This window comes from Prionailurus viverrinus, chromosome D2 (genome assembly GCF_022837055.1).
Source record: "Prionailurus viverrinus isolate Anna chromosome D2, UM_Priviv_1.0, whole genome shotgun sequence".
In the NCBI taxonomy this organism is placed as follows: domain Eukaryota; kingdom Metazoa; phylum Chordata; class Mammalia; order Carnivora; family Felidae; genus Prionailurus; species Prionailurus viverrinus.
Genome location: NC_062571.1, coordinates 40,527,493 through 40,554,922, shown reverse-complemented (window position 1 = coordinate 40,554,922; position 27,430 = coordinate 40,527,493). Strand labels below are relative to the sequence as shown.

General features: G+C 48.2%; 1 protein-coding gene across 3 annotated transcripts in view; it reads right to left on the bottom strand.

Moving 5' to 3' along the window:
• SH2D4B (SH2 domain containing 4B) overlaps window positions 1–27,430 on the bottom strand; it is a 92,428-nt gene that overhangs the window by 24,129 nt on the left and 40,869 nt on the right. For 2 of the 3 annotated variants that reach the window (XM_047826293.1, XM_047826291.1), the window contains 3 exons: window positions 21,978–22,125; window positions 9,829–10,045; window positions 7,045–7,169 (listed from right to left, as the gene is read on the bottom strand). In XM_047826293.1, coding sequence (XP_047682249.1) covers window positions 7,045–7,169; window positions 9,829–10,045; window positions 21,978–22,125 — 490 coding nt within the window. Of the gene's footprint in view, window positions 1–7,044; window positions 7,173–9,828; window positions 10,046–21,977; window positions 22,126–27,430 lie in introns of all 3 variants that reach the window. The other variant, XM_047826292.1, reaches the window with a different exon arrangement.

Genomic DNA, 27,430 nt, shown 5'->3' with positions numbered 1-27,430 from the left:
TGCCTCCCTGCAGGACGCCTGGTGGGTCCGCCTTTCAGCTGCAGGACTCCTGAAAACCATCCAGAAGGTGTCACCACTGCCAGTGCCTCGGCTCCTGGACCAGTAACGCCACCAGCAATAGAGAAATGAGGAAGGGGAAGAAGCCAACAGTCTTGGGAAGAACAACCTTCATCCTCAGGCCGCAGACTCCCAAGCGCCCACTAGTGGCCAGCCCCGTGCCCTGGCCATAGTTTCCAATGCTCCCAACCACCAGAGAAAGTTCTGGAGCCTCAGCAGGAGCAGAGCCCGTGGTCCTCAGGTGATGCCAGCAAAACATGCGCTCAGAATCACATTGTATCCCAGACACAAAGGACAGAAAGCGTAAAGGTCCCCATTCTCCCATTCGGTGAGTCCACTAGCCATCCAGACTGCCCGGTGGTAAGCTGTAGCCACCAAAAAGTTCTTTCTTGTACCGAAGTGAAACGTATCCCTTCCAAACGCTTAGCCCCCAGCTCCGGTCGTATCCCCTTTAATAATCTCCTCCTCTCAAGACAGAACTTGAGGGGCGCCTGGGTGGCGCAGTCGGTTAAGCGTCCGACTTCAGCCAGGTCACGATCTCGCGGTCCGGGAGTTCGAGCCCCGCGTCGGGCTCTGGGCTGATGGCTGGGAGCCTGGAGCCTGTTTCCGATTCTGTGTCTCCCTCTCTCTCTGCCCCTCCCCCGTTCATGCTCTGTCTCTCTCTGTCCCAAAAATAAAAATTAAAAAACGTTGAAAAAAAAAAAAAGACAGAACTTGAGGGGCACCTGGGTGGCTCAGTCGGTTAAGCGGCCGACTTCGGCTCAGGTCATGATCTCGCGGTCTGTGAGTTCGAGCCCCGCATCCGGGCTCTGTGCTGACAGCTCAGAGCCTGGAGCCTGTTTCAGATTCTGTGTCTCCCTCTCTCTGCCCCTCCCCCGTTCATGCTCTGTCTCTCTCTGTGTCAAAAATAAATAAACGTTAAAAAAAAAAATTAACAAAAAAGACAGAACTTGAGATCAAGAAGTGGCGGCTCTGTTCCCCCATCCATCCCACACCACAGGTTCTCTTTTCCAAGACCGACATTCCCCCAGGTAATCGCTACATGTGACAATGACTTCTATTTCCTTCCCTTCCTTCAAATACATTTGGAAGCGTTGTAATCAAGAGCAAGGTAGGGGCGCCTGGATGGCTCTGTTGGCTAAGCGTCCGACTTCAGCTCAGGTCATGATCTCACAGCTCATGAGTTCAAGCCACGAGTTGGGCTCTGCGCTGACAGCTCCGAGCCTGGAGCCTGCTTGGGATTCTGTGTCTTCCTCTCTCTCTCTGCCCCTCCCCCACTGCTAGCTTGCTCTCTCGCTCTCTCTCAAAAAATAAACATTAAAAAAAAAAAAAAAAGATCAAGGTGAACAAGGAGTCTAAAGGTTTGGGCCCATCCTAGAACCCTGCAGCTCTGGGAGTCACAGTGTGGAAAGGTAGGAAGCAGTGCCCGTTCCACTGGGTAGCTCAAGCTTTGCGTGGAAAGCCACCCCCGACTGCTGGGCACCCTGCAGACTGCACCGTCTGTCCACGTGGATGGGGAATACCTCCTCCCCGGTGAAGGTCAAAAAAGCCATGACAGTAACACCCCACCCGCATGCAGGTGAGGCTGTGTTCAAGGTCCGCCCCCAGGCCCTGAGAAGGGTCTTGTGGGAGTAGTTTACCAAACCAACTACATCAGCCACTGCCGATTCCCCACCAAGTCCTAAGGTCAACCTGCAAGATGGCCAGCGGGCGGCCGCCAAGACAATACATCGTGGCTCACGTTGTGACTGTTTTCCTACAGGTAAAGCACAGAAAGAGAAATGGGGTCTGACTGAGCCAATGTTCAGACAGAGGATGCTCTTAATAATTTTAGATACATGTTGAAGTCCAAAAATAGATTTTTCTCCTCCAAGCCAAGCTCATATGCAGTAGCTTTTCTCAGGAGTATTTTTGTATAACTACAAGGCTCTCTTACAACCCTGGAACATAACAATGAACGAAGGAGAACCAAGGAATAACTTTACCACTTTCTCTTTTTAACAGAGGAGACTATTGAGAACCCCTTGGTCCCAACAGGAAGCCAGTTCTCTTCCCCTCCCCTTCTTGTTCTGAGTCCTCTCCCAACCCCCCACCTCCATATACACTCTGTTTCCCAGAGGGGGTGGGGTCTCTGGTGGCCCACCTCAGACTCGGAGAGACATCAGCACTCACACCGATAGGGCTCGTTATGGCGGACAAAGCACATTTGTTGGCTTCTCTTCCTAAGTCCCGTGAAATCGATGTGAAAATCCCAATTTCATAGATGGGCATTTAAAGGACACACCCAAGGACTGTTGGGTGGCTCAGTCGGTTAAGCGTCCGACTTCGGCTCAGGTCGTGATGTCACGGTTCGTGAGTTCCAGCCCCATGTCGGGCTCTGTGCTGACAGCTCAGAGCCTGGAGCCTGCTTCAGATTCTGTGTCTCCCTCTCTCTCTGTCCCTCTTCCTTTCATGCTCTGTCTCTCTTTCTTTCTCAAAAATAAACATTTAAAAAATAATAAATAAATAAATAAATAAATAAATAAATAAAGGACACGCCCAAGGTCACAGAGCTGCTAGGTTCTAGAGTGGGCCCCATAGCTTCAGACTCCTTGTCCACATTGCTCTTTGGACTGTATACCCCCACAACACAACCGGATGTGTTTGAGGGAAGGGAAGGAACTAGAAATCACGGTGGTCATTTTTAACCTGCATCTAAAACCCAGCTAAATTAACTAGGACTGTTCTACCCAGAAAAGAAAAGACTTATATTGGGATTGTAACAGATGACATTATTGACTCAAATTCTCCTCCCCTCCTTGTCTTCCTCACAGGAAAGAAGTAGAATATATTTTTCCACCCCTGAACCCTGGGACATAACGTGGCCAATGGTGTGAGATGAGGGCAATAGCGTCCCGCTTCAAAGACTAGATTCACAAGCCAAGAATGCCACTTGGTCTCTGGTCCCTGAGAAGAGCGTGCGTGGGCCAGCCTGCCGGTCCCCAGGAGGAGCATGGGAGATACAGGGAGCGGAGCCGCCCCCGCTAAGATGTCTGCCAAGACCAGTTGAAGGCAGAGCCCCCAGCCAACCTGGGGCAAAGTCTCCCTAACAATTAAATGGGTGCAGGCTGTCTGGGCACACTACGGTCAGTAGCTCCATCTCTGGAAGGTTTGGTACGGGGGAGGCTCTCAGAGATGCTGTCAGGAAATGCCTACGTTGGGGCAGAAGTTGGACCACACCAGTCGTTCCAGGCTTTGGGATTTTAGGTATGAGCAAAGGTACTCTCAAGAGTTTGGAAACCAGCATGGGGCTGCTACATTTTTTACTCTTCTGAGCAAAGGCAATATATAAAAATAACTACTGTTTACTGTCACCACCAATTCATAAAAGATGATGGAACATTTGAACACTGAAACTGAGGAAAGGCTATCATCTTAGAACATGACTCAGTCCTCTCCAAGCAAAGACGGTCGGCCACCCTCCATACATGAGCCTTTTTCTTCCATTCTGTCACAGATCAAATAAAAACTCTGTCACTAAATAGCTCCGGTCTATGTATTAGCAACTTTCTCACATACTTTATGATAGAACTGTCAAAAGAACATGAAATCAGTTACATAAATTACGAGACCTAAATCATGGCTCTGTTTGTCCTGTGACAATACAAAAATTACGTTTTTTCCATCAGGAGAGAAAATAAAGCTAGAGATCAATTGGAGTCCCTGTGTCATGCCTTCTCTGCTGGCTGCCACAAGCATGCAGGGCCCCTGCAAAGCCCCATCTCCACAGAACTCCTGAGCTGCACCACACAGGTGCCTGAGACGCTACCGTTGTGTTTCCATGATCCCAATGGATAAATGAAAAGGAAAACAATGATTCAAGCTCTCTTAGGGCTACAGGGACACAAAACTGGGAGTGACAGGCAGGGCATCCCCCAGGACCGGCTTCGAGGACGGGTGGCTCAGTCACCTGTGAATGTTGACTCCCTTCTTTCTGGGCCATAAAGAGCCTCTCCATCCTTCTGTTGGATAAGTGGAGGCCTGGAGAAGGAAGGCGTCTACAAGCAGATGGCTCTAGCTTAACCTCACTCATCAGACCCTGAGGGGACCCACACACCCACCAGGGCCCAGTGCACAGAAGCAATGGCTGTTCATGGGGACCAGAAAGACTGGGATCTAAACTGACACTTCACTTCCACCTTCTTCTATTCTTTCTATGGACACTTACTATGGCAGGCATCCAGGGAAAATGAATAAGGTCCTTAGTTTCACAGGCTTTTGTTAAGGGAGGAGAATACACAAAAGCAAACAACAAGATAAATATCAATTGGGTGAGCACTCTTTTTTTTTTTAATGTTTATTTATTTTTCTGAGAGAGACAGAGGGGGGGAGAGGGAGACCGAGAATCTGTGCCAACAAAGCAGAGCCCGACATGGGGCTCAAACTCACAAATGGTGAGATCATGACCTAAGCTGAAATCAAGAGTCAGACGCTTAACTGACTGAGCCACCCAGGAGTCCCGAGGGAGCACTCTTAAAGAGATAAGTGTAGTAAAGTGAGAGAAATTGACAAAGGCTGCTCTAGGTAAGGATTCAGGAAAGGGCCTTTTGGGAAAAGGGGATATTTGAGATGAGAAATAAGAATGCATCATCCATGCAAAAAAAGCTAGGAAACGAGCAATACCAAACAGATTAAAAGCAAGTGCAAAGGGCCTGGGGTAGAAAATGGCTTGTCTGAAGAAGAAAAATGCCAGAGCTGTGGAAGCAAGGTGGACAAGGGGAGAATTGTGGTATAAGGCTGAAGCAGGAAGCAAGACCCATCATCTGGGGACCTGCAGGCCCCAGCATGAAGTTTGAAGTTCATTGCAAGTATAAAGGGAAGTAAGCAATGGGTATTAAGCAGGGGAGTGACAGGATCTGACTTATATTTAAAATATTCTCAGGATGCTGTGTGAATGATAAATTGTAGAGGGGTCAGAGTGAAACAGGCAGACCACTGAAGATACTCTTGCATGAACTGGATGGTGCCTCTGTGACCTTTATGACCTGGGACAGTCCCTGAAAAATGCTACAGTTCACCCCATCTGTAATGTTGTGACTGCCTATACTTAGGAGTTCACAAGCTCTTTAGGCTCTTGAAGATGGGGATGAAGGCGTACGTGGCCTTGCTCGCCCCTGCATGATGTCTGCATGATTTCACTCCAGCTGTCTTTCCTGGAGCTGGAGCCATGCCCACAGCTTGCCTGTGAGGGCCTCCCTAGTAGCCCTTGAGATCCCACGGTCTCTAGTGCCCATCATGACACTGGGGTCATGTCTACATCCGGATGGAATTGAGAACACATGGAAGCTGGCCAGGAAGCAGGTTGGCAATTCACACCGCAAGAGGGCACACAGGCCAAGGGGAGGTTGGCCAAGCTCCCAGGAAGCAGGCAGAAGTGCAACAAAGGCAGGTAAGGGTCTGATGGATGCTAACTGTGGCAGGTGAGATCAATTCTGACCAGAGCAGCTCTCAGGCCAACCTCGGCTCGGTGCTGACAAGGGAGGGAAGACTCAGGGAGCAAGGCCAGGAGACAACTCATCCAGAGAAACCTGACAGTCTGGCCAGGCTGCTGGAGAATATGACACCACATGGAGCAGAGAGGAGAGGTCTCGGTCCAGTCTATCCCGGATAAGCCAGCACCCAGGAGACCAGCCTGCTGTCTGGGGACACACAAGCAAGCTCAGCTCAGATCATCTGAGCCTGGCCCATTCCAGAAGAACTGCCTAGTTGATTCAGAAACTTATGAATAAATTGGGGTGCCTGGGTGGCTCATTCGGTTAAGCATCCGACTTCGGCTCAGGTCACGGTCTCATGGCTTATGGGTTCCAGCCCAGCATCGGGCTCTGTGCTAACAGTTCAGAGGCTTCAGATTCTGTCTCCCTCTCTCTCTCTGTCCCTCCACTACTCGTGCACTCTCTCTCTCAAAAATAAACAAACATTTTTTAAAAAGTATGAATAAATAATAAATGCTTATTTGTTTTCAACTACTGAGTTTTGGGGTGATTTGTTATGTAGCAACAGCTAACTGATACAGAAGAGTCTGATGGCCAGTAGCCACTCTTATTTCACTGTAGCAAGTCTCTGCTGAAATCACAATCCTGTTTCCCTGTCTGAGGCCTCTACAGGTTCAGATCACTGGACGGGGTCATGAGCTTGAGATGTGTTCTTGAACCTTACCAGTCTGTTGGTGACATTATGAAAATGTCCTCCCTGACCTGGACCTGTCTCCTTATCTGTAAAATGAGGAATGAGACACTTCCAGGGAGGCTTCCAGCTCTCATGTTCTATGCTTGGGTGGCCCTGACCTCTTCATTCAGCCATTCTGTCATCTCAGCAACAAGTACTTGTTCAGAGCCTGCTGTGTGCCAGCCTATGGCCGGCATCTGGGATGCAGGCTTAGACGACGAGATGTGGGCCCTGCCTACCAGGAGCTCACGGTGCAGTGAGAGCTCACGGAGAGCTCACGCTTGGGTGTATAGAGAAGACACCTCTGAGGAGGCCCCGATGGTCAAGGAGTCTGTGAGTGAAAGCAGTGAGCAAGATCGTGGTCATCCCTCCCCAGCAGAGAGAGGGGAACGCACATTAGAAATCCCTGGTGCCTTCCGTGTCCTGGACCCCTGCTCGTACATGTCTGCCTTGGTCCCTGAGGGCCTTGATGAAGGCCACTCAGTAATTCAGCTCAGGCCCTGGGGAAATCACAACCTGTGGCTTGAACGCAGCACATTCAATGAGCAAACAGAGGACAGCCACGGGACCTCTCTCCACTCCACTCTCACCCAGGCGACGCAGGACAGCCAATCCTTAACCCTGGGAGACCGGCCAGTCTTTGTGGGGGTAGCGTGAAAGTAGCAGAGTCCAAAGTCCTCCACTAGCCCTGATGACCGCAGTCCTTCAGGACCTCCTGCCAACCCCAGAGAGAGGTGGACACGTGGAAATTATCCACCCCAGGGGCCCGGAAAGCCATCCTACCATGGAACCAGGGGGCGATGGATTTGGTGTTCCTCTCAAAGCCGGCTCCGCGAGGCAGCTGCTCCTCCTTAAACCAGCGGACTATGACTTCCCTGGAGACAGGTCTCCGTGGACGCTCCCAAGTCCTGCTGAGAAGACAGCAGGGATGTGGAAAGTCAGGGAGGGAGGGGGAGGGGACCAGAAGAGCAGGGAGAAGGAGGAGGAGGGGAGAGGAGGAGAGAGGAGGGGAGAGGAGGGGAGAGGAGGGGAGAGGAGGGGAGAGGAGGGGAGAGGAGGGGAGAGGAGGGGAGAGGAGGGGAGAGGAGGGGGGGCCGCTATGAGATGAATAAGCATGATGCCCACACTCACGCCTGTGGAGACAATTAAATGAGTCCAGGTGCTTGAAGGCACTTTGCAGATTATAACGTACCAGCTGTTATTACTTTTCCCCAAAGAGAACTGTTGTCACTTGGTTCGAAAAAAAGCCACACAGGTGGGAATGGAAAAGAGGACAGGAGGGGCGCCTGGGTGGCGCAGTCAGTTAAGCGTCCGACTTCAGCCAGGTCACGATCTCGCGGTCCGGGAGTTTGAGCCCCGCGTCAGGCTCTGGGCTGATGGCTTGGAGCCTGGAGCCTGTTTCCGATTCTGTGTCTCCCTCTCTCTCTGCCCCTCCCCCGTTCATGCTCTGTCTCTCTCTGTCCGAAAAATAAATAAACATTGAAAAAAAAAAATTTAAAAAAAAAAAAAAGAAAAGAAAAGAGGACAGGAGGAGATGTCTGAGAGAAAGAAAAGGCATTTTCCCGGCCGCTCATAGGCCTCCCGCCTGTGGCCACCGTGTGTCAGATGAGTGTCTACAAGGCTATTCTTTTTTTTTTTTTCAACGTTTATTTATTTTTGGGACAGAGAGAGACAGAGCATGAACGGGGGAGGGGCAGAGAGAGAGGGAGACACAGAATCGGAAACAGGCTCCAGGCTCTGAGCCATCAGCCCAGAGAGCCCGACGCGGGGCTCGAACTCCCGGACCACGAGATCGTGACCTGGCTGAAGTCGGACGCTTAACCGACTGCGCCACCCAGGCGCCCCAAGGCTATTCTTTAAGGGCACTGTTGGTAATAACCAAAGATTTCAAACAACTCTAATGTCCACCAGTAGTTTTTGATAATTAACTTCTAGCACATCTATGGAGTAGAATACGACGTAACTATAAGAAAGGAAACTAGGAGCACCTGGGTGGCTGAGTGGGTTAAGGGTCTGACTCTCGCTTCTGGCTCAGGATCATGATCCCAGGGTCACGGGATCAAGCCCTACATCGGATCTGCACTGACATAATGGAGCCTACTTGGGATTCTCTCCCTCCCTCTCTCTGTGTCCCTCCCTCATCATGCGCTCTCTCTCTCTCGCTCTCTCTGTCTCTCTCTCTCTCTCACTGAAAGAAAAAGAAAGAAAGAAGGAAGGAAGGAAGGAAGGAAGAAAGAAAGAAAGAAAGAAAGAAAGAAAGAAACAAAGAAAGAAAGAAACAAAGAAAGAAAGAAAGGAAGGAAGAAAGAAAAAACTAAATAGAGGCACTGGATGGCTCAGGGGAGCATGTGACTCTTCATCTCCAGGTTGTGAGTTTGAGCCCCATGTTGGGTGTAGAGATTACTTAAAAATATTTTTAAAAAAAGAAAACTTAATAAAAATAAATGAATAGCTAAGAATTGATGTGAAAAGCAGAGCCATGTATACAGCATGCAACCTTTTCTTATAAAAAAAAAGAGAGAGAGAGAGACTGGGCTAGGACTTTTTACGACTTTTCACGTCAGCAACTACACGACAGAAGTGGGCAGGCACACATAAACTAAGAACAGTGCTCCCACCCACGGGGCACGGGAAAACCAAGTAGGTGGAGGCAGGAATGGAAGTCTGTCTTCTTCCATATTTCTTTTTAAACTTCCTGGTTTGTGAATCATAAATGACAAGGAAGGGAGGGAGGAAGGGGAGGAAGGAAAGGAGAAATGCAGACGTGGTCAGCTCTCCCTAGACGGCGGGGAGAGGGAGAAGGGGGTTATGAATAATCCTAAATCCCAATTAAAGCAAAACTCAGACAAGCCACTGTCATTTGGGAGTGAATGGACTGTCCTGCAAATTAACTGTGGTTCGGGGAAGCAGCAAACACTCACTGTCCACCCTCACCGGGGCAGGAGCTGCTCAGCAGTGATGGACGTGCGGGGACCAACCTTGGGGCTGGTCTAAGGAGACGCTCCAGGCAACCTCTTGACCGTGGGTCTGGCGAGCATGGGCAGTCACTTAAGTGTCCTTGCCAAAGCACTCCTCAGATGACCGCCCCCCTGCACTCAAGCACACTCACCTGCAAACCCCGTATCAGAACCCAGGATGCACCAGCGCCACCTGCGGTTAGAAACAGCAGCCAACACTGGTTTCCAAGCTGCTGGACCATATTTAACCCATTCGAGGTCTTATATTACCAGTTCTTAACCCGGTATCTGTAGACCCTGAAGAGCTTGAAATTATATGCAGACATTTTGGGGTATGTTCATATGCACACATTTTGGAAGCAAGACTGTACGCAGCTTTCTTTAGATTCTCAAAGGACTCCTAGACCCAAAATGTTAACACTCCCAGAGCTCCGGGGCTACTAGAAATCTCTGACCAGACTCCTCACTGTCCCCTCCTGCCCCATTATGCAGACTGAGACACTGAGGCCCACAGCGGGGAAATGACTAGCTCCAAATTTCACAGCAATTGGAGCAGAGACAGGACTGGATCCTCCAGCTACACTGCATTTGCAGAGTCCCCCAGACCCACCTGACAGGTACGGCAAGGGGTGGCGGTGGCCCTGGGCCGGGAAGGTGGTGGTCAAGTCTGGCCTCCTGCTCCTGGCTCTGGCCAAGCTCTCGGAACATGGAGCTGAGGCCAGCGACGGTGCCCTTCTGGATGGCACGGAGCGAGTGGCGCCGGTACTCATCCCTGGCGCGCTGGGCTCTGCGACTCCTCTCTTCATCAGCAGCCTTGGACCGGCGCACTGCAAAGGGGTAGAGAGTATGTTTACCCAGACCCGCAGCCCAGGCTGTACACTGAGCAAGTCAGGACTGGGCCCAGAGCCCTGGGAGTCACCCAGAGTCCCACGATTCACCTGGATTCACCCACATGGGCTGCATGGAGCTTCAGAGCTTGGAAACGGCAGGGCAGGCCCAGCCCTGGCCAGCAGCCCGGGGCTTGCCTGTCCCTGTGGAGGTAGAAACACTCGTGACACTTCAGGGTCATCTGCCTGTTCCTATGGCTCTGTTCCAGAATGAGCAAGCAAACTTTGGATGGAAATATACATCTCTCTACGTATTTCCTTCCAGGAGTACCCTGCTTAGAGCAGCCTCTCAAACCATGTGCCCACCTGCCCAGCCTCAAGGGCACCTGTCAAGGTGGTCAGCATCTCCAAATAGCACTACCATCACCCACATTGATTGTAGCTTTCTCTGTGCCAAGCCCTGGGTTCTATGCTTTGCCTGCGATATCTCATTATAGACACTTCCCCCAACCACCCAGGGAAGAGGGCCCATCACAATTTCTACACCAGAAACCCAGCCTCCACGGCACCTGGGTGGCTCAGCCAGTGAAGCAGCCGACTTCAGCTCAGGTCGTGATCTCACGGTTCATGAGCTCAAGCCCCACGTCAGGCTCTGTGCTGACAGCTCAGAGCCTGGAGCCTGCTTAAGATTCTGTGTCTCCCTCTCTCTCTGCCCCTCCCCCACTCATGCTAGGACAGTAACTTGCCAGGCTGGGTCAATGGCCAAGCCAGGAACCATCCTTTCTGCTACCACAGGGTGAGTTGTTAAAAACACTGGCATCCCGGTCCTGGTGCCCCTTCTCTGGTTTGCAGTGGCCTTGACAGCTGATGAGTGTGTTGGCGAGAAGATCCTCTGGGAGCTCTGTCACTCCCAGAGGCCCCTCTCTCCAGCCTTCCAGGCTTTTGTGTTCCTCCAGGCAGGGCCCTGTCTCAGCCAAGTGGCCTTGGAAAGACATCTGTGTGTTGCTGCTTCTAACACTCACAAGGGAGTCCTAGAGCTGGGAAAATGCCAAGAGAGGGAACAAAACCGGTTGGAGGCAAGGTCTGGAATTCAAGCTAATTCTTTTGTAGTCTGAATGCATCCTGTCAGGTCCCTATCTGCCTCTAACATCTAGTTCTTTCTGCAGAGAACTCTTAGGGCTGGCCGTGTCCTAATTGTGCATGACTGGTAATTGAGTGGGCCTGAGAAGGTCACCTTCCCCTCCTAGAGTAAAATCTTACCCATAATCTACTTCAATTCCAATCATTCCATGCATGTGTAGCCAACACCTACAACCTGCCAACGTCAGAGAACTGTGTTCTGTTAGTGCCTGGAGGACACAAGACAAATAAGCCCTTGTCCTGAAAGGCAGCACTTCTAAATTTGTCTCTCAACTTGTCAAAGACCCTTTCTTGAAATAAAACATTACCCCAGGGGCGCCTGGGTGGCTCAGTCTGTTGAGCGTCTGACTTCAGCTCGGGTCACGATCTCACGGTTTGTGAGTTCGAACCCCACGTCGGGCTCTGGGCTGACGGCTCGGAGCCTGGAGCCTGCTTCGGATTCTGTGTCTCCCCCTCTCTCTGCCCCTCCCCTGCTTGCACTCTGTCTCTCACTGTCTATCAAAAATAAATAAATGTCAAAAAAAAAAAAAACCACAAAAAACAACGTTGCCCCAGATCCAAAGAAGGGCACATCAAGTCTGTCCCTCAGAAGGTATTTATAGAAGTGGAGGTCACATGCAGAGGATCCAGTAGGCCGAGTCCCACAAGGTCAGGTGGGGAATTTCTTCTGCTCTACCCATGGCTATCGTCCAGTGCCTACAATACATACGTGCCAGCCAATAGACAATGCCTATTCTTGGCCGACTGTGTCCAGTTAAGGATTTAACTCTGAGCTGGGTGCAGACATAACAGAGACCGGACCCTCAAGGTGCTATCTGGGAAAACAAGATAAATATCTCTAACACAATGAAGTCTGGGACAAATAAAGCATTGTCAGGGTTTAGGGACAGCAGCTCTCATATTCTGTGAGAAAGCCAACAGCCATCACAGGAGAGGAAGGATCTGGGAAGATCAACAGGAGTTTTCCAGAGAAAGAAGCCATCCCAGGGAGAATCCTAGGTTTGGTGCCCAGCTGGCTCACCTGTAAGTTCCGGATACCGGGAACACCATGATGCCTGCCTTGCATTGCCGTGGGAGGGTCAAACAAGGCCAGGGTGCCCAGGCGTGGGCTTTGCAGCCACTAGCCAGCAAAAGAAACACAGACAGTGGTGCCCTACAAAAGCCAGCAACCTTTGAGAGCTTACAGCCCCACACAGACAGCGAAACTCAGTGACAGACAAGTTGCAGAAGGAAGTCATAGGCAACCTAGGAAGATGGGCTTTTGGGACTCAGCCAGGTGAGGCCCAGAGCCATTCGACACACAGAGACTAAAGTCAGCCTCCTAAGGGCCAGCTCAAGCCTGCCATTGTCTTCCTCAAAGCCTTCAGGGGCTCCCACTGGACACAGGATAAAGGACAAATTCCCCTCCCCAGCCCTTAAGAAGTGTCCCGCCTGCCCCACTTTCTTTCCCAGCCTGATGGTTTCTGAGCTCCTCCCCATTCTTCACTGGGCTCCACTGGGCTTCCATGCTCTGGAGACTCTGTCCTGCTCGGCTGTGCCCAGCCAGCTCAGACCAACTGTGATGAATACACAGCCAGGGCAGCGCAGAAAGGCCAAGGCAGCACTGACAGCTCTCAGGGGTGAGGACGTGGCCAAAGCCACAAGCAGGAAGCAAGTGGGAGCTCTGCCTTGGCCTTGGCAAAGCCCCCTGGGTAGCAAGAAAAGGGATTATGGAAAAGGGACCGGAGTGGAGTCACACGGGGTCAAGGGCAGCTCCAAAACAACTTTCTTGGTTTGTTTTATTTTTTCTCTCCTTACGTTCCTGTTTTGTCTTTGAGATATAATTGACCTATAACAATGCGTGTGTTTAAGGCATACAACGTGCTGATTTGACACATTTATATATTGTAATTGTAATGATGGCTACGATACCGTTAGCTAACACCTCCAACACCTCTCATAATCATTTCTTTCTTGTGGTCAGAACATTCCAGATCTAGTCTCTTAGCAGCTCTCACGTGTATAACACAGCACTGTTCGCTGGAGCTGCTGTGCTGTGCACTAGATCTCCAGAACTTACTCATCTTCTAGGTGCCAGTTTGTGCCCTTTGACCATCATCTCCCCCAGTCCTTGCTCCCTCCCAGCCAGCCCCTGGTAACCATCATTCTAGTTGTTTCTAGGAGTTTCACTTTTTTTGATTCAACACATAAGCGATATCATCATGTAGTATTTGTCTTTCTCTGTCTGACTGATCTCTCTTAGCATATTATCCTCAAGGTCCAACCATGTTGTTGCAAATGGCAAGATTTCCTTCTTTCTTATGGATAGTATTTCTGTGTGTGTGTGTGTGTGTGTGTGTGTGTGTGTGTGTGCATACACACAGAGAGTGTGTATACATATTGTGTCTACACACACACACACACACACACACACGCACGTTCTTCATCCACTCTTCCATTGATAGACACTTGGGTTGTTTCCATATCCTGGCTATTGTGAGTAATGATGCAATAAACATGGGAGTGCAGGTATCTCTTCAACAGCTTGTTTTCATTTCCTTTGGATGTATACCCAGAAGTGGGATTGCTGGATCATGGGGTATTTCTATTTTTAAGTGTCTGAGGAAGTTCACTGTTCTCCACAGTGGCTGCACCAATTTATATTCCCACCAACGGCATACACCGGTTCCCTTTTCTGCACATCTTTGGCACGCTCCATCTGGCTTCCCTAAGAAAATTCCAGAACGGCCCTGGGACTCAGTTTCCACCTCTGTCAAAATGAGAACGACACGAACGTCTGCCTCACGGAGTTGTCGTGGAGAGTAAATGAAACATATAAAAACACTATAAACTATGAAGTGTCCTGGAAAAGCGATGTCTGACTAAATCAGGCCCCTGGCTTTGATCCTTTCTTCAAATCTCTCGAAGCCTGAGTCTGGAGCCAGGGTGCCTAGATTCAGATCCCACCTTCACTTACCAGCTGTGTGACGCGGGACCAGTTACTTAATCGCCCTGGGCCTGCATTCCGTCCTAAGTTAAACGGAGATAATAACAGTCCCTACCTCATAACGTTGTCATGAGGATCCAGAGAGCTCATAAGGTAAGCCACTTAAAACCATGTCAGGTACATATTAAGCACTATGGTTAAGTATTAGCTAAAATGTTTCTTTTCATCAGCCCCGGAATTGCCAGGTCCAAAACTGAGTTCCTGGCCAGTCCAGGAGGGGGCACCCTTGCTGGCCGATCATGGGGAATCCTCTCTGGGTCAAGCAGCTTACCCTAAATTCCACTTTGAACTCCTGAGGGATTGCTTCAGTTCCTTCTCAGAATCAGGAATGAATTCAGACTGTATCCCAGGAATCTGCCACAGAAAACCCTCAGCCAGAACCCACGGGGTATTTTTCTTCTAACCCAGTGAAAACAGCTCAAACTCACATGAGGAGCCACAGGCATTTTCTGCCCTGAGCCAGCAAGTATCAGACTCTCCCCGTGGCCTGGAAGACCCACTGCAGAGGTGAGGACCCACACCAAGATACCTGCTTCTTCCTCCCACAGCCCATGTCCCAGCCCAAGGTGACGCCCCATGGGCCTGGCCAACAGGTACTGTGAGGCCTGCTCCACACACAGAACAAAGGGTGACCATGGCCATTCTTACTTCCAAGGTAAGATCCGTGGTCTCCTTTCTCCTTCTGCTAATGGGAAACTGAGGCTCATGTCACAGTAACACTGTATGGATGGCTGGAACAGTGTGAAAACACCGAGGACTTCAGGAGAAAGGCTGAATCGAGGTATCAAACAATAGACTAACCACACTAAGACACCACTTCACACGCATCAGGGTAGCTCTTTTGTTTTTAATTTTTTTAGTTAGAAAAAAACAGTAAACAAGTGTTGGCAAGGATACGGAGAGAGTGGAACCTTCGTGCATTGTTGGTGGAAATGAAAAATGGTGCAGCTGCTGTGGAAAATGGTATGGCAGGTCCAGAAAAATTAAACGTACAATTGCCATACAATCTTCTGGATATATACCCAAAAGAATTGAAAGTAGGGGTTGAAACAAATTTTTGTACAGCAATATTCATAGAAGCAGGATTCACAATAGCCAGAAGGTGGAAACAACCCAAATGTTCATCAAAGGACAAAGAGATAACCAAAGTATGGTATGTGTGTGTTTGTGCGTATATACATATATGCATATATATATATGTAGTGGAATATTATTCAGCCTTTAAAAAGAAGCGAATTCCTTGGGATGCCTGAGCGTCCGACTTCGGCTCAGGTAATGATCTCATGGTTTGTGAGTTTGAGCCCCACATCAGGCTCTGTGCTGACAGCTCAGAGCCTGGAGCCTGCTTCTAGTTCTGTGTCTGCTTCTCTCTCTGCCCCTCCCCTGCTCACACTCTGTCTCTGTCTCTGTCTCTGTCTCTCTCTCTCTCTCTCTCTCTCAAATAAATAATAAAACATTTTTTAAAAAAAATTTTTAAAAGAAGGGAATTCCAATACCTGCTACAATGTGGACGAATCTTTAAGACATTATGCTAAGTGAATAAGCCAGACACAAAAGGACATCATATGATTCCACTGATATTCCATGCACGGTACTTACAATAGTTAAATACACAGCAAAAAGGAGAATGTTGGTATCCAGGGGTTGGGGACAAAGAAAGTGAGGCTCACCCCCAGCTAAACGTGGCCAAGGGAAGAAGACCTCTCTCCACCCTGACTCAAGTCTTCTGAGGTCACCACCCACCATTGTCCTGCTGACGATTCTTGATGGCTGCCAACAGTGACCCCCTGCGGCCACCAGAAGTAATTTCAGGGGTTCCTTAAGGCCAGGGTAAACCTGGGGATGACTCTGCTTTGGGACAAAAGAAAGCCCCCAGGGATTCTTGAGCAATTCAAGAGAAGAGGGAACCCCAAGCAGGATATGAATCAGGCATGTGGAGACTCAGGCTGGCATTATTCTAAGTTGTAAAACCAAAAACATTTGGCACTCAGAGCATGAAGAACAGCTCTAACTGGTTACATCCAAAGAGACATTGCATAATTTCCCATCCCATGAGTAGATAGGACAGGCCCTTCTTCTGTGTTATCTTTTCCTTCCAGCCCCACCCCATCTCCAGACCGCACTGCGTCTCCTCAAACCCCTGTGGGTTCTGCCTGTCTCAAGCACACAGCATTTTAGAATCACCCACATGAAACCCAGACTCCAGAGCAGTCTCCTGTCTATGGGCAAAGAGAAGGGAACCAACGTAATTGGACTCCATACTGGGCCTGAGCACACAGTTTCTCCCTCAGTTCTGACCACACCCTGGCAAGGGGGGAGCCAAGCAGAGCACAGATCGTGTGTTAAGGGTCACACCAGAATCACACGGTTCAAGGAGGGAGGAGAGGGGTAAAGAAGAACACAGCTCCAATTTTTGGAAAGTGTATCATTCACCAAGTCATGCTGGCTTGTCTCCAAATCTCTGGGCAGCTAGACATCACCTAACTCCACATGCCTGCAAGTTCACAGTTGAGACATAATTAAATGAATTTCTGCCTGGAATATTCAGAGCTTCTCAGAAGCCAGAGCCTGCTCTGCTATTTGAACTGAACAACTAACTTCGTATTCTAGTGATACTAAAGGAAACAATGCCCTTTTTCCTCTAACTTGGAGAATTTAATTTAGGTGTTTTATCAAAAACTGCTGCTCCCAGGAGATTAATGGCCCACCATAATCTCTCATATTAAATTAATTGAGTGCAGAACGGCTTTGCTGGTTTTGAATGACAGGCTCCAGAGTTTAGCACATCATTCTTCAAGAAAGCATAAAATAGGGAACCAAAATCAGGGGACCTGAATTATCACCTTTCCTCTGTCTTTTGGAGGGTTTTCCATTTTCCGCTGCCACGCTGTACATTAATTAGCAATCAGGCAGCACTTGAGCCAGAGAATCTCCTGTCTCCATCCCCAAGGAAACACCAGCCCAGCCCATAACGGTCCACCTCATCGTGTCACTACCAGAAGAGAAACGCTCCTGAGTGACACATCCTCCCTCTCCCTTTACCCTCCCAACAAGCCTCAACTCAACACGGATGTCCCCACTGTACAAAACAGAAACTGAGCAACTGAGCACGAACTTGGTCCACAGTCACCCTAGCCAGTGGCAGAGCTGGGGTGGGGCTCCCAGTCCAGGGCTCCTCCCCCTCCCACACTAGAGTAGCCTCATGTGACTTCACCCTGTAACTGTTCACCATATTTTCAGTATAAACCTTTGTCCCGCCTTCTTGTTTCTCCCCTCTCTTCTTCCGTTCTGAATCTAAATGAATTGTTCTTTAGCTCTTGCCTATCTTCCCTTTCTAGCCTCATTCTCGTCATTGTTCACCAGGAACCCCAGGCTGCAGCCGATTTAGAACACGTGCCGTGCCCTATGCATACGATGATGACCTTGCTTTTGCTCAGTGCTGCTGTGATGCCCTTCCCTGCCTTCTTTACCTCTCCGTTTTCCCCAAACCAAATGTCATTTCCTCCATGGAGGCCTTTCCAAATGCTCTATACACCGCGATCAAGTGGGATGTATTCTGGGATACAAGGATGGCTCAATAGCGGCAAATCAATAACTCTGACACACCACAGTAACAAAAAGAATAAAAATCACATGATCATCTCAGTAGATGCAGAAAATGCATTTCACAAAACTCAGCATCTTTTCATGATAAACACTCTCAAGAAATTGGGGATAGAAAGAATGTACCTCATAATAAAAGCCATATATGACAAGCCCATAACTAACCTCATAAGCCCCAGTGTATGGTTGAAAGCTTTTGCTCTAAGATCAGAAGCAAGACAAGAATGCCCACTGTCACCACTTTTATTCACCATAATGCTGGAAGTTCTAGCCAGAATAATTAGGCAAGAAAAAAATAATAAAAGGCATCCAAATCAGAAAGGAAGGAGTAAAACTATCTCTGTTTGCAGGCGGCATGACCTCGCACATAGAAAACCCTAATAATTTTACCCAAAAATTGTTAGAACTAATAAACAAATTAAAATGGCGGGATACAAAATCAACATACAAATGTCAGTTGTGTTTCTATGCACTAACAGTGAATCAGCAAAAAAATAATAATAAAACAACCCCATTGACAATAGCATCAGGGTGCATGAAACAGGCAATGGGGATTAAGGAGGGCACTTGTTGGGATGAGCACTGGGTGTTGTATGTAAGTGATGAATCACTAAATTCTACACCTGAAACTAATATTACACTACATGTTAACTAACTGGAATTTAAATAAAAGCTTGGAAAGAAAAGAAAAAAAAAAGAACAAAATACTAGAAATAAATTTAACCAAGGGGGCAAAAGACCTGTACACTAAAAACTATACGACATTGAGGAAAGAAATTGAAGAAGACACAAACAAATGGAAAGATTTATCCTGTGTTCATAGACTGGAAGAATTAATATTGTTAAAATAAATATACTACTCAAAGCAATGTACAGATTCAAAACAATCCCTATTAAAATTCCAATGGCATTTTTCACAGAAATAGAAAAAAATAATCCTAAAATTCGTATGGAACCACAAAAGATTTCAATAGCTAAAGCAATCTTCAGCAAGAAGAACAAAGCCAGAAGTATCTCACTTCATGATTTCAAGTTATATTACAAAGCTATAGAAATCAAAACAGTATAGTACTGACATAAAAAGACACACAGACCAATGGAAAAGAATGTAGAGTTCACAAATAAACTTATGCATATATACTCAACTAATTTTCAACAAAGGCACTAAGAATCCATAATGGGCAAGGATAGTCTCTTTAATAAAAGGTGCAGGGAAAAGTGGACAGCTACTAGAAAAGAATGAAATTGAACCTTTATCTCACAGGATACACAAAAATCACCTCAAAATGGATTAAAAGCTTAAATGTAAGACCTGAAACTGTAAAACACCTGGAAGAAAACCTAGGAAAAAAGTTCCTTGACATTGGTCTTGGCGATGATATTTTGGATATGACACCAAAAGCAAAATTAAACAGGTGGGATTACATCCATTCGAAAAGCTTCTGCACAGCAAAGGAAGCCATCAACAAAATTAAAAGGCAGCCTGTGGAATAGGCAAAAATCTTTGTAAACCACATACCTAATAAGGGGTTAATATTCAAGATATATAGGAACCCATGCAACTCGATTAGCCAAAACAAATAACCCAATTTAAAAATAGGCAAAGGACCTGAACAGATATTTTTTTTCAAAAAGATATTCAGATGGCCAACAGGTACGTGAAAAAGTGCTCGACATCATTAATCACCAGGGAAATGCAAATCAAATGACACAATGAGGTGTCACCTCACACCTGTTAGAATGTCTATTATCAAAAAGACCAGGGGTGCCTAGGTGGCTCAGTTAAGCAGGCGACTTCGTCTCAGGTCATGATCTCATGGTTTGTGAGTTCGAGCCCCGCGTCAGGCTCTGCATTGACCGCTCAGAGCCTGGAGCCTGCTTCAGATTCAGTATCTCCCTCTCTCTCTGCCCCTCACCCTGCCCCATTCATGCTCTGTCTCTCAAAAAATAAATAAACGGGGACATCTGGCTGGCTCACTCGGTTAAGCGTCCGACTTTGGCTCAGGTCATGATCTCATAGTTTGTGAGTTCAAGTCCCACATCGGGCTCTGGGCAGCTTGGAGCTGGAGCCTGCCTCGGATTCTGGTCTCCCTCTCTCTATGCCCTTCCCCAGCACTCACTCTCTTTCAAAAATAAATAAACATTAAAAATGTTTAAAAAATGAATAAACGTTTAAAAAATTAAAGAAAAAAGACAAAAGATACCAAGCATTGGCAAAGATGGGAAGAAACTAGCACCCTCATATACTGCTTGTGGAAATGTAAAATGGTACAGTCACTTTGGAAAACAGTATGGCAGTTACTCTAAATGCTAAACATAGTTACCATATGACCTAGAAATTCCACTCCCAAGAGAACGGAAAAATATGTGCACACAAAAACCCACCAATGTTCACAGCAACATTACTCATAATAGCCAAAGAGTAGAAATAACCCAAAGGTCCATCAGCTAACAAATGGATAAACAACATGGTGGCACATGCCTACATTCCAATTTTATTCCACCACAAAAAGGAATGAAGTACTGACCCAAACTACAACATGGCTGGACTTGAAAGCACGCTGAATGAAAGAGGTCGGACACAGAAGGCCACGTAACGCATGATTCAATGTATATGAAATATCTGTAATAGGCGAAGGCATAAGAACAGAAATTACATCAGTGGTTTCCAGAGGCATGGCAAGAGAAGGAATAACCAATGTGTACAGAGTTTCTCTTTGCAGTGACGAAATGTTCTGGAACTAATAGTGGTGAAGGCTGCACAATGTAGCGAGTATACTAAAAGTCACTGAATTGTACACCTTAGGACGGTGAATTTTATGTCATGTGAATTGTATTTCCATTTTTTTAAGGTCTGTCTGAGGACTCTGGCATGTGGTTGAGAAAAGCCTGAGGACCAGAGGGCTGGCGAGTAGAAGTCACCCCACATCTCCGCTCTCCCTGTTGCGGCCCTGGTTCCAATCATCTCTAATGTGTAACTCGGCAACAGCCGCCTCCTCCCTCTCACTCCCAAGCCCACTTCTGGATGCTTCCCACTGTCCACCTGCATGAACCATGCCTTTTTATTTTCCATAGTTTTTGATGTTTTCACACCTGAGCCCAGAGGGACTGCCCCTCCCAGAGTTCGCCAAGTCCCAAAGATACTAAAGGGCTCACGTGCAAGTGTGCCTTTGTAAACCAGCCAATCAAATCACAATCACAATCAGTGATTTGTAAACCAGCCAATCAAAAACCTACATCCCAACCATTTCCTTTATCTAGTTCTTATACTCTGGGTCACTATCCACATGCCCCCATCACCCCAGGGCCAGGTGTCAGGCAACCAGAGACAGCCCCTATGCCCCAGAGACTGCAGAAATTATTCAAGCCCGCCAATCCTAAACCTGCTTACCCTGCCTGGCCCTCCCTTTCCCAAGCAAACCACAGCAAAGGCTCTGGCCCACACTGTCCCCTGGCTCCCACCGCCTCCTGACTGGCCCCAGGCCTTCCCCACGTAGCCCCGCCCCCTCGAGTAAAAACTTCCTCCTGCAAGATCCACATCTCCACATCTGCATGTGACACCAGACCTGATTCAAACGAACCCCGAGCACATACTGAAACACCACCTTGCAAATCTGGTCCCGCCTTCCCTCTCCCACCTAACTTCTCGCCACCGACAGCCTCCAAGCCTTTTCGCCACCCCCGTACATCTCCACCCTCCTGAGCACCCCACACTCTGGTCATCATGCCTTTACACCTGCTGGGGTCTCCATCTCCTGCACCCTCTCCCTCCTCCACTTGTTTGCCTCAGTTGTCCCTGTGCCCCCCATCAAGCTCCACTCCGTAATGCTGCGTCTGGAAGCCCGCCAGGATCCCCACTCTCTGTTCCAGCAGTACGTGCTACTTTCCCGCTCCAAGCCCGTCGCCTGTGAGTCTGGCCCATGAGTCCCTCCAAGATAAGCACCATGAACCCTCATATCTGGATGCCCAGAACTTGGCCAGTGAAGTACTGGTGGCTCAGTAAATGTAGGGTTTCGTTTTTTAGTGTAAGAAATCTCGCCCCTAGGCAGAGAGCCCTTACCCTCTGGGTCCTCTGCAGGGCCGCGCGCGTGGGTGGCCCCGGCTAAAGGCGTGTGGGCCGCGCGCGCTAGCTAACCGGAAGGAGGACGCAGCACAGACACAAATGGGAGGAGGGTGGGCGGGGAGGCAGGCCCGAGTACTCACGCTGCTCCTCCCACTCGCGCTCCTCCTTCTCGCTGGCGTGGCTCTGCAGCTGGGCCTGCTTCAGGGTCCAGTAGAGTTCCTTCGCCCTCTGCTCTTCCTGGAGGCGAATCTGCTCCTCTCCCCGCTTCCGCTCCTCTTCCTCTTTCCTCTAAAATATCATGGGGACAGAGGGGCGTGAGGTCACGAGAGAGAAGCGCCCCTGTGCAGCTGAGCAGGGCTGAGCCGTCGCGCGGCGGGGCGGGGTGGGCCGGCCCGGCAGGTGGCGGCGGCTCAGTTTCCGGCTCTGAGGCAGAAATGGCAACAGTTCGTTAGGCCTAATCCAGGCAGCGGGAAGGATCAAATGGGTAAAAACACATGGAACAATGTGTAGACTCTAAGGCTTTCTGCAAAGAAAAGGGGACGCTGGGCCATCTTGCATTGTGCGGGGAAAGGCGGGTAAGTACCAGTCTTCCTGGGGGCCAGTGAAGCAGGATAGGACCATGTCCTAACCTTATGTCCGAATAAGGTATTTCAGAGACAAGCAGGGTTGCCCCACTTCTGCAATTGTTGTCCCTCTTTTAATCTCCAAAAGGGCTGTGTGTGTGTGTGTGTGTGTGCGTGTGTGTATTTTCCTCTACCTTTGGTCAAACGTGCATTATATGCCAAAGGCTCATTTAAAAAACCAGCCAGTCTATGGGGTGCCTGGGTGGCTCAGTCGGTTAAGCATCTGACTTCCACTAGGGTCATGATGTCACGGTTTCTGAGTTCAATCCCCACCTTAGTCTCTGTGCTGACAGCTCAGAGCCTGGAGCCTGCTTTGAAGTCTGTGCCTCCCTCTCTCTCTCTCCCCTCCTCTGCTCACGCTCTGTCTCTCTCTGTCTTTCAAAAATAAACATACATACATACATACATAAATGGAATAAAACCACCAAGTCTCAGGGAGCCTGGGGGTGGCTCAGTTGGTTAAGCATACGACTTCGGCTCAGGTCATGATCCCATTGCTTGTGGGTTCGAGTCCTGCATCCGGCTCTGTGCTGATAGCTCACAGCTATGAGCCTGGAGCCTGCTCCGGATTCTGTCTCGGTCTTTTTGCCCCTCCCCCTCTCAAGCTGTCTTTGTCCTCTCTCTCTCTCTCTCTCTCTCTCTCTCAAATATACATTAAAAAAAATTTTTTTTAATACAATAAAAACCGGCAAGTCTCCAAACCCCTTCACCCCAACCTACCCCACCCTTCCCCAGTGCCCAGAGGCCACCATTCTCCCTTATTTTGGCTGCTCCTTCGTGTGGTTACATCTCTGTCTGCCTAATGCGGCTAATATTTTGATGTATCAATTCTAGGCATTAAACTACTGCCTTTCATTTTTGCTTCATGACTATTTAGCACTAATGTTTCTCACACAGGAACACACCCGCACTTTCCCTCTCTTCATCCTCACAATGTCGACATCACTCTCTGTGGTGAAATCAATGGGTCAGACTAAATATGGCTCACCGCAAAGCCAGAGTGGGGCGCTGTGATGTTCTTTAGCCTTCTAACACAATCTCTGAAACGTGGGTATATGTCTCACAACCTACAATCTGCCTTTTTCATGGGCAACGGTTTTTTCTTTCTTCCTAAAATGATGATTGACAAGTCGTTACTTAACTAATAATGGCATCTTATATTTAGTAAAACATGATAGTATGATGGCTGTTTCTTTCCTGAGTTTATAATTGTTTTATCCTGAAGTTGAATATTGAGTTTTCCCAAACTTCTCTAAGACCTGTGGTAGATCTTTCTCTGTGTTTATTATTTCTTAAAGATTTTTTTAAATGTTTATTTATTTGAGACAGAGAGAGAGAGAGCACTAGTTGGGGAGGGGCAGAGAGAGAGAGAGAGAGAGAGAGAGGGACAGAGGATCTGAAGCAGGCTCTTTGCTGACAGCAGAGGGCCCGATGCGGGGCTTGAACTCACGAACCGTGAGATCATGACCTGAGCCGAAGCCGGACGCTTATCCAACTGAGCCACCCAGGTGCCCCACTGTGTTTATTATTATAACAGATAAACAGCAGTTATTGTTTTTCCAGGATCATCACTGCCCCCAGATGCCAGCCTCCCTTTTTCTCCCAACTCAACTGGTTGTTACCGGAGTCTCCTGTCTGTCCACCCACCAGGGACTCATTTCTCAGCCCTCCCTGAGTTGAAGCTCTTGTTTCTTTGTTCCTTGTTCTTTTTCTGGCCCCTTCGTCATTTGGCAGCAACAGGACTTCTCAGCTATGGACGCACAGAGAGACACTCACTGAGTCTTAGCTGAAAACATCTATATGCTGCCCTCAGATATAACAGCTCATTTGGCTGAGCATAGAATTTAATTAAAAATCATTTTCCTAAAGCAGAATTTAGAAGACTTTACCTCCTAGCATCCAGGACTGCCACTCGGATTCTTAATCTTCTGCATGAGATATTAATTTTTCTCTTTATTGCTGACATTCTGAACGTAGTTACATGATGTGCCTTGGTGGCGATTTTCTTTCATTGACTGTGCCAGGCACTCAGGTAACTTTCTGGCTGAGGTCTCAGATCTTTCCAGTCTAACACACCTTGGCTTAGAATTTCTTGGATAATTTCTTCTCCTCTCACTGTTTTTCTTTCTAGAACTCCTGTTTGTCAAATGCTGGACTCCTTGACTTGATCCTCTTGGTGCCTTATCATTTCTCTCTTATTTTCCGTCTCCTGTCTTTGCTGTTCTACTTCCTGGTTGATTTCACTGACTTTCTTGTCTAAATCTGCTACCACATTTTTTATTTCAAGCACTGCATTTGTAATCCCCAAGCCCTCCTTCTTATTCTTTGGTCGTTCTTTTTGGCTTCATTGCACCCTGTTCTGGTTTCATCCCTGTTATGAGAGTAATGTTTCATCTCTGAGGATGTTAGAGCTTTTTCTCCCCTATATTCTGATTTAGATCTAGTTCCTCTGTTTTTTGTTTTTTATTTTCTTTAAAGTGTGTTTTATGTGATGCTTGTCATTCGTGTTGGAGGCTTTCCTCAGATGTCTGATGTTTCCTGGCTGTCTATTCATATTCAAGAGAGAAAATAACTACACAGAGACTCAGTATATAGACAGGACTTCTTTGAGAGGTGGGCTCCACTCTAGGATGAATGGACAAGGAATCAGCCATTTCGCTGGGGAACGTTCAAGTATCTAGAAGTCCTTTCTCGGAGATTATCCTACCTGAGTGGTATACCAGAAGTCTGTGGGGGAGGCAGGCTGCAGGCAGGACAGCTCTTAGACCCTAGCAAGCAGAACCCATGGCCCACACCTCATATTTCATAGGAACACCATGCTTTGAAATGTCTTCTTTGCAAACATCCCTCTCAGGTCCCCCCCAGGAATGGCCACAGAGTCCTCCCAGGATTCGCAGGGGCAGCAGTGGAATCCAGGTAAGGTACTCCAAGTCCAGACCGGCTCCTGCATGAGCCCTAGTCTCCATTTCTCCCCCTCGGTGCTCTCTGACCCTTCCTTCGTGAAAGGTGTTAACCATATGCCCCACAGGGGCTCCAGGATTCATTTATGGAGGCATCCTGGAGCCTGATGGCCAGGCCATGGTTCCAGGAGGGTGACCTGGCAAGCAGATGAAACCTGCCAGCTAGCATGGTATTTTCTTTTTTTTTTTTTTAATGTTTATTTATTTATTTATTTATTTATTTATTTATTTATTTATTTTTGAGAGAGAGAGTAAGAGAGAAGGAGGGGCAGAGAGAGAGGAGAATTCCAAGCAGGCTCTGCACTGTCAGTACAGAGCCGGATGTGGGGCTTGATCCCGCGAACTGTGAGATCATGACTTTAGCCAAAATCAAGAGTTGGACACTTAATTGACTGAGCCACCCAGGTGCCCGCAGCACCATATTTTCATCACAGGATCGCATGTGATTAGGTCACCAGAACAGAGCTAACAGGCTGATTTTATGTGGCTCAAGTTAATAATTTATTATAAACAAAGACACCATGCAGAAATACCTGCGGCCCTGTACATCCTAGGGGAACCCTGGCTGCAGGTCCCACTGCACGTGTTCAGACCTTTACTGTTTCCCATCTGCCCCTGGCCTGCTCTCTCCACTCTGCCTGACACACTGAGCTCTGGACCCCTGCCAGCGCCCCATCTCCTTCCGCTTGGAGGGAGGGATGTAGCAGCCTGGAAGAAATGGATGAAAATGGGGACATGGGGGTCCAGCCACACCACAGAGAAACTGAGCCAGTCTGAGCTCCCCTCGCCATAGTCCCTGGTGCCTCCGGGTCCTGAGCCCGTGTGGATCCAGACCAATACAGCTCACCTACTCACCCTCTTCCTGCAGGCGCCCCACTGAACCCCTCCCCACTTCCCCCTCCCGGCAACCAAACTCTGGTGAATATTTTCTCATCTGTTCTCTCTTCTCGTCTTCTATCTCCTTGTGCTTTAGAACTTCCTCGGTCCTTTGCTACTATTTTAATGGATCAACAAGAGAAAAAAAAAAGATAACTGAGTTTTAATCCCTCATTAATAAAGACAAAGTTTTTTGTTTCTTCTGAAATGGTATAGATTAAGGTTTTTCCACTAATTCAAATCCATTTTTTAATCCTAAAGAATAAAATTTCCACTTCCAAATGAGCCACTCTCAAGAGTTGGGAATTAGGGCGAAAGAAGGCAAGTGGCTTCATGTAGTGACTCACCAAACACAAAGCACCTAGAGGCTCAGGCTGGCATCGGGCTGTGGGCTCTGGGGACACAGCCATGGGCATGACGCACACAGGCCCCACCCTCAGAGCTCACCTTCCAGTGCGTGAAACACACCAGACAAATAAAAATCAGGAAATGCCAGAGAATAATAAACAGTGTGCAAAGAATTAAAACAGGGTAAGTGACAGAATTTAGGAAGCTACTTTAGGCTGTGTGACCAGAAGCCCTCCTAGGAGGGACAATGTGATCTGATAACCGAAAGAAGAAAAGTGAAAATGCTATCTTTGATGAGTTCGAGAAGCCATCTGACGTCCCCAGAGGCCTGCCGTTAGCAGCAGGATGCGTGTGCCTGGGCTTCAGGGCAAGTTCAGCTGAAGATATTGGCTGAGAAGCCATCTGCAGAGGGATGAAGTGTCTCAGCCACAGGACCTAATGCTATCCCTGAGAGAAAGAATGCAGATCAAAAGAAAACAACCAGAGATAAATCACAGAGATGAAAGTACAGCGTAGGGAATATAGTCAATAAAACCGTAATAATGTTGCATGGTGACGGATGGTGACCACACTTATCGAGGTGAGCGTTGCGTAATGCATAGAATGGTCAAATCAGTATGTTGCACACCTGAAACTAACACTGTACATCAATTACACCTCAATAATAACAGTCAAAAAGAGCGAGAGGGAGAGAGAACAACCAGAGTGTCTTGGGCCACTCCACCATTTAAAACTTGAGAGAAAGAGCTGGAGCCAGGAAAGGAGGCTGAGAAGGAAGGCCAACAG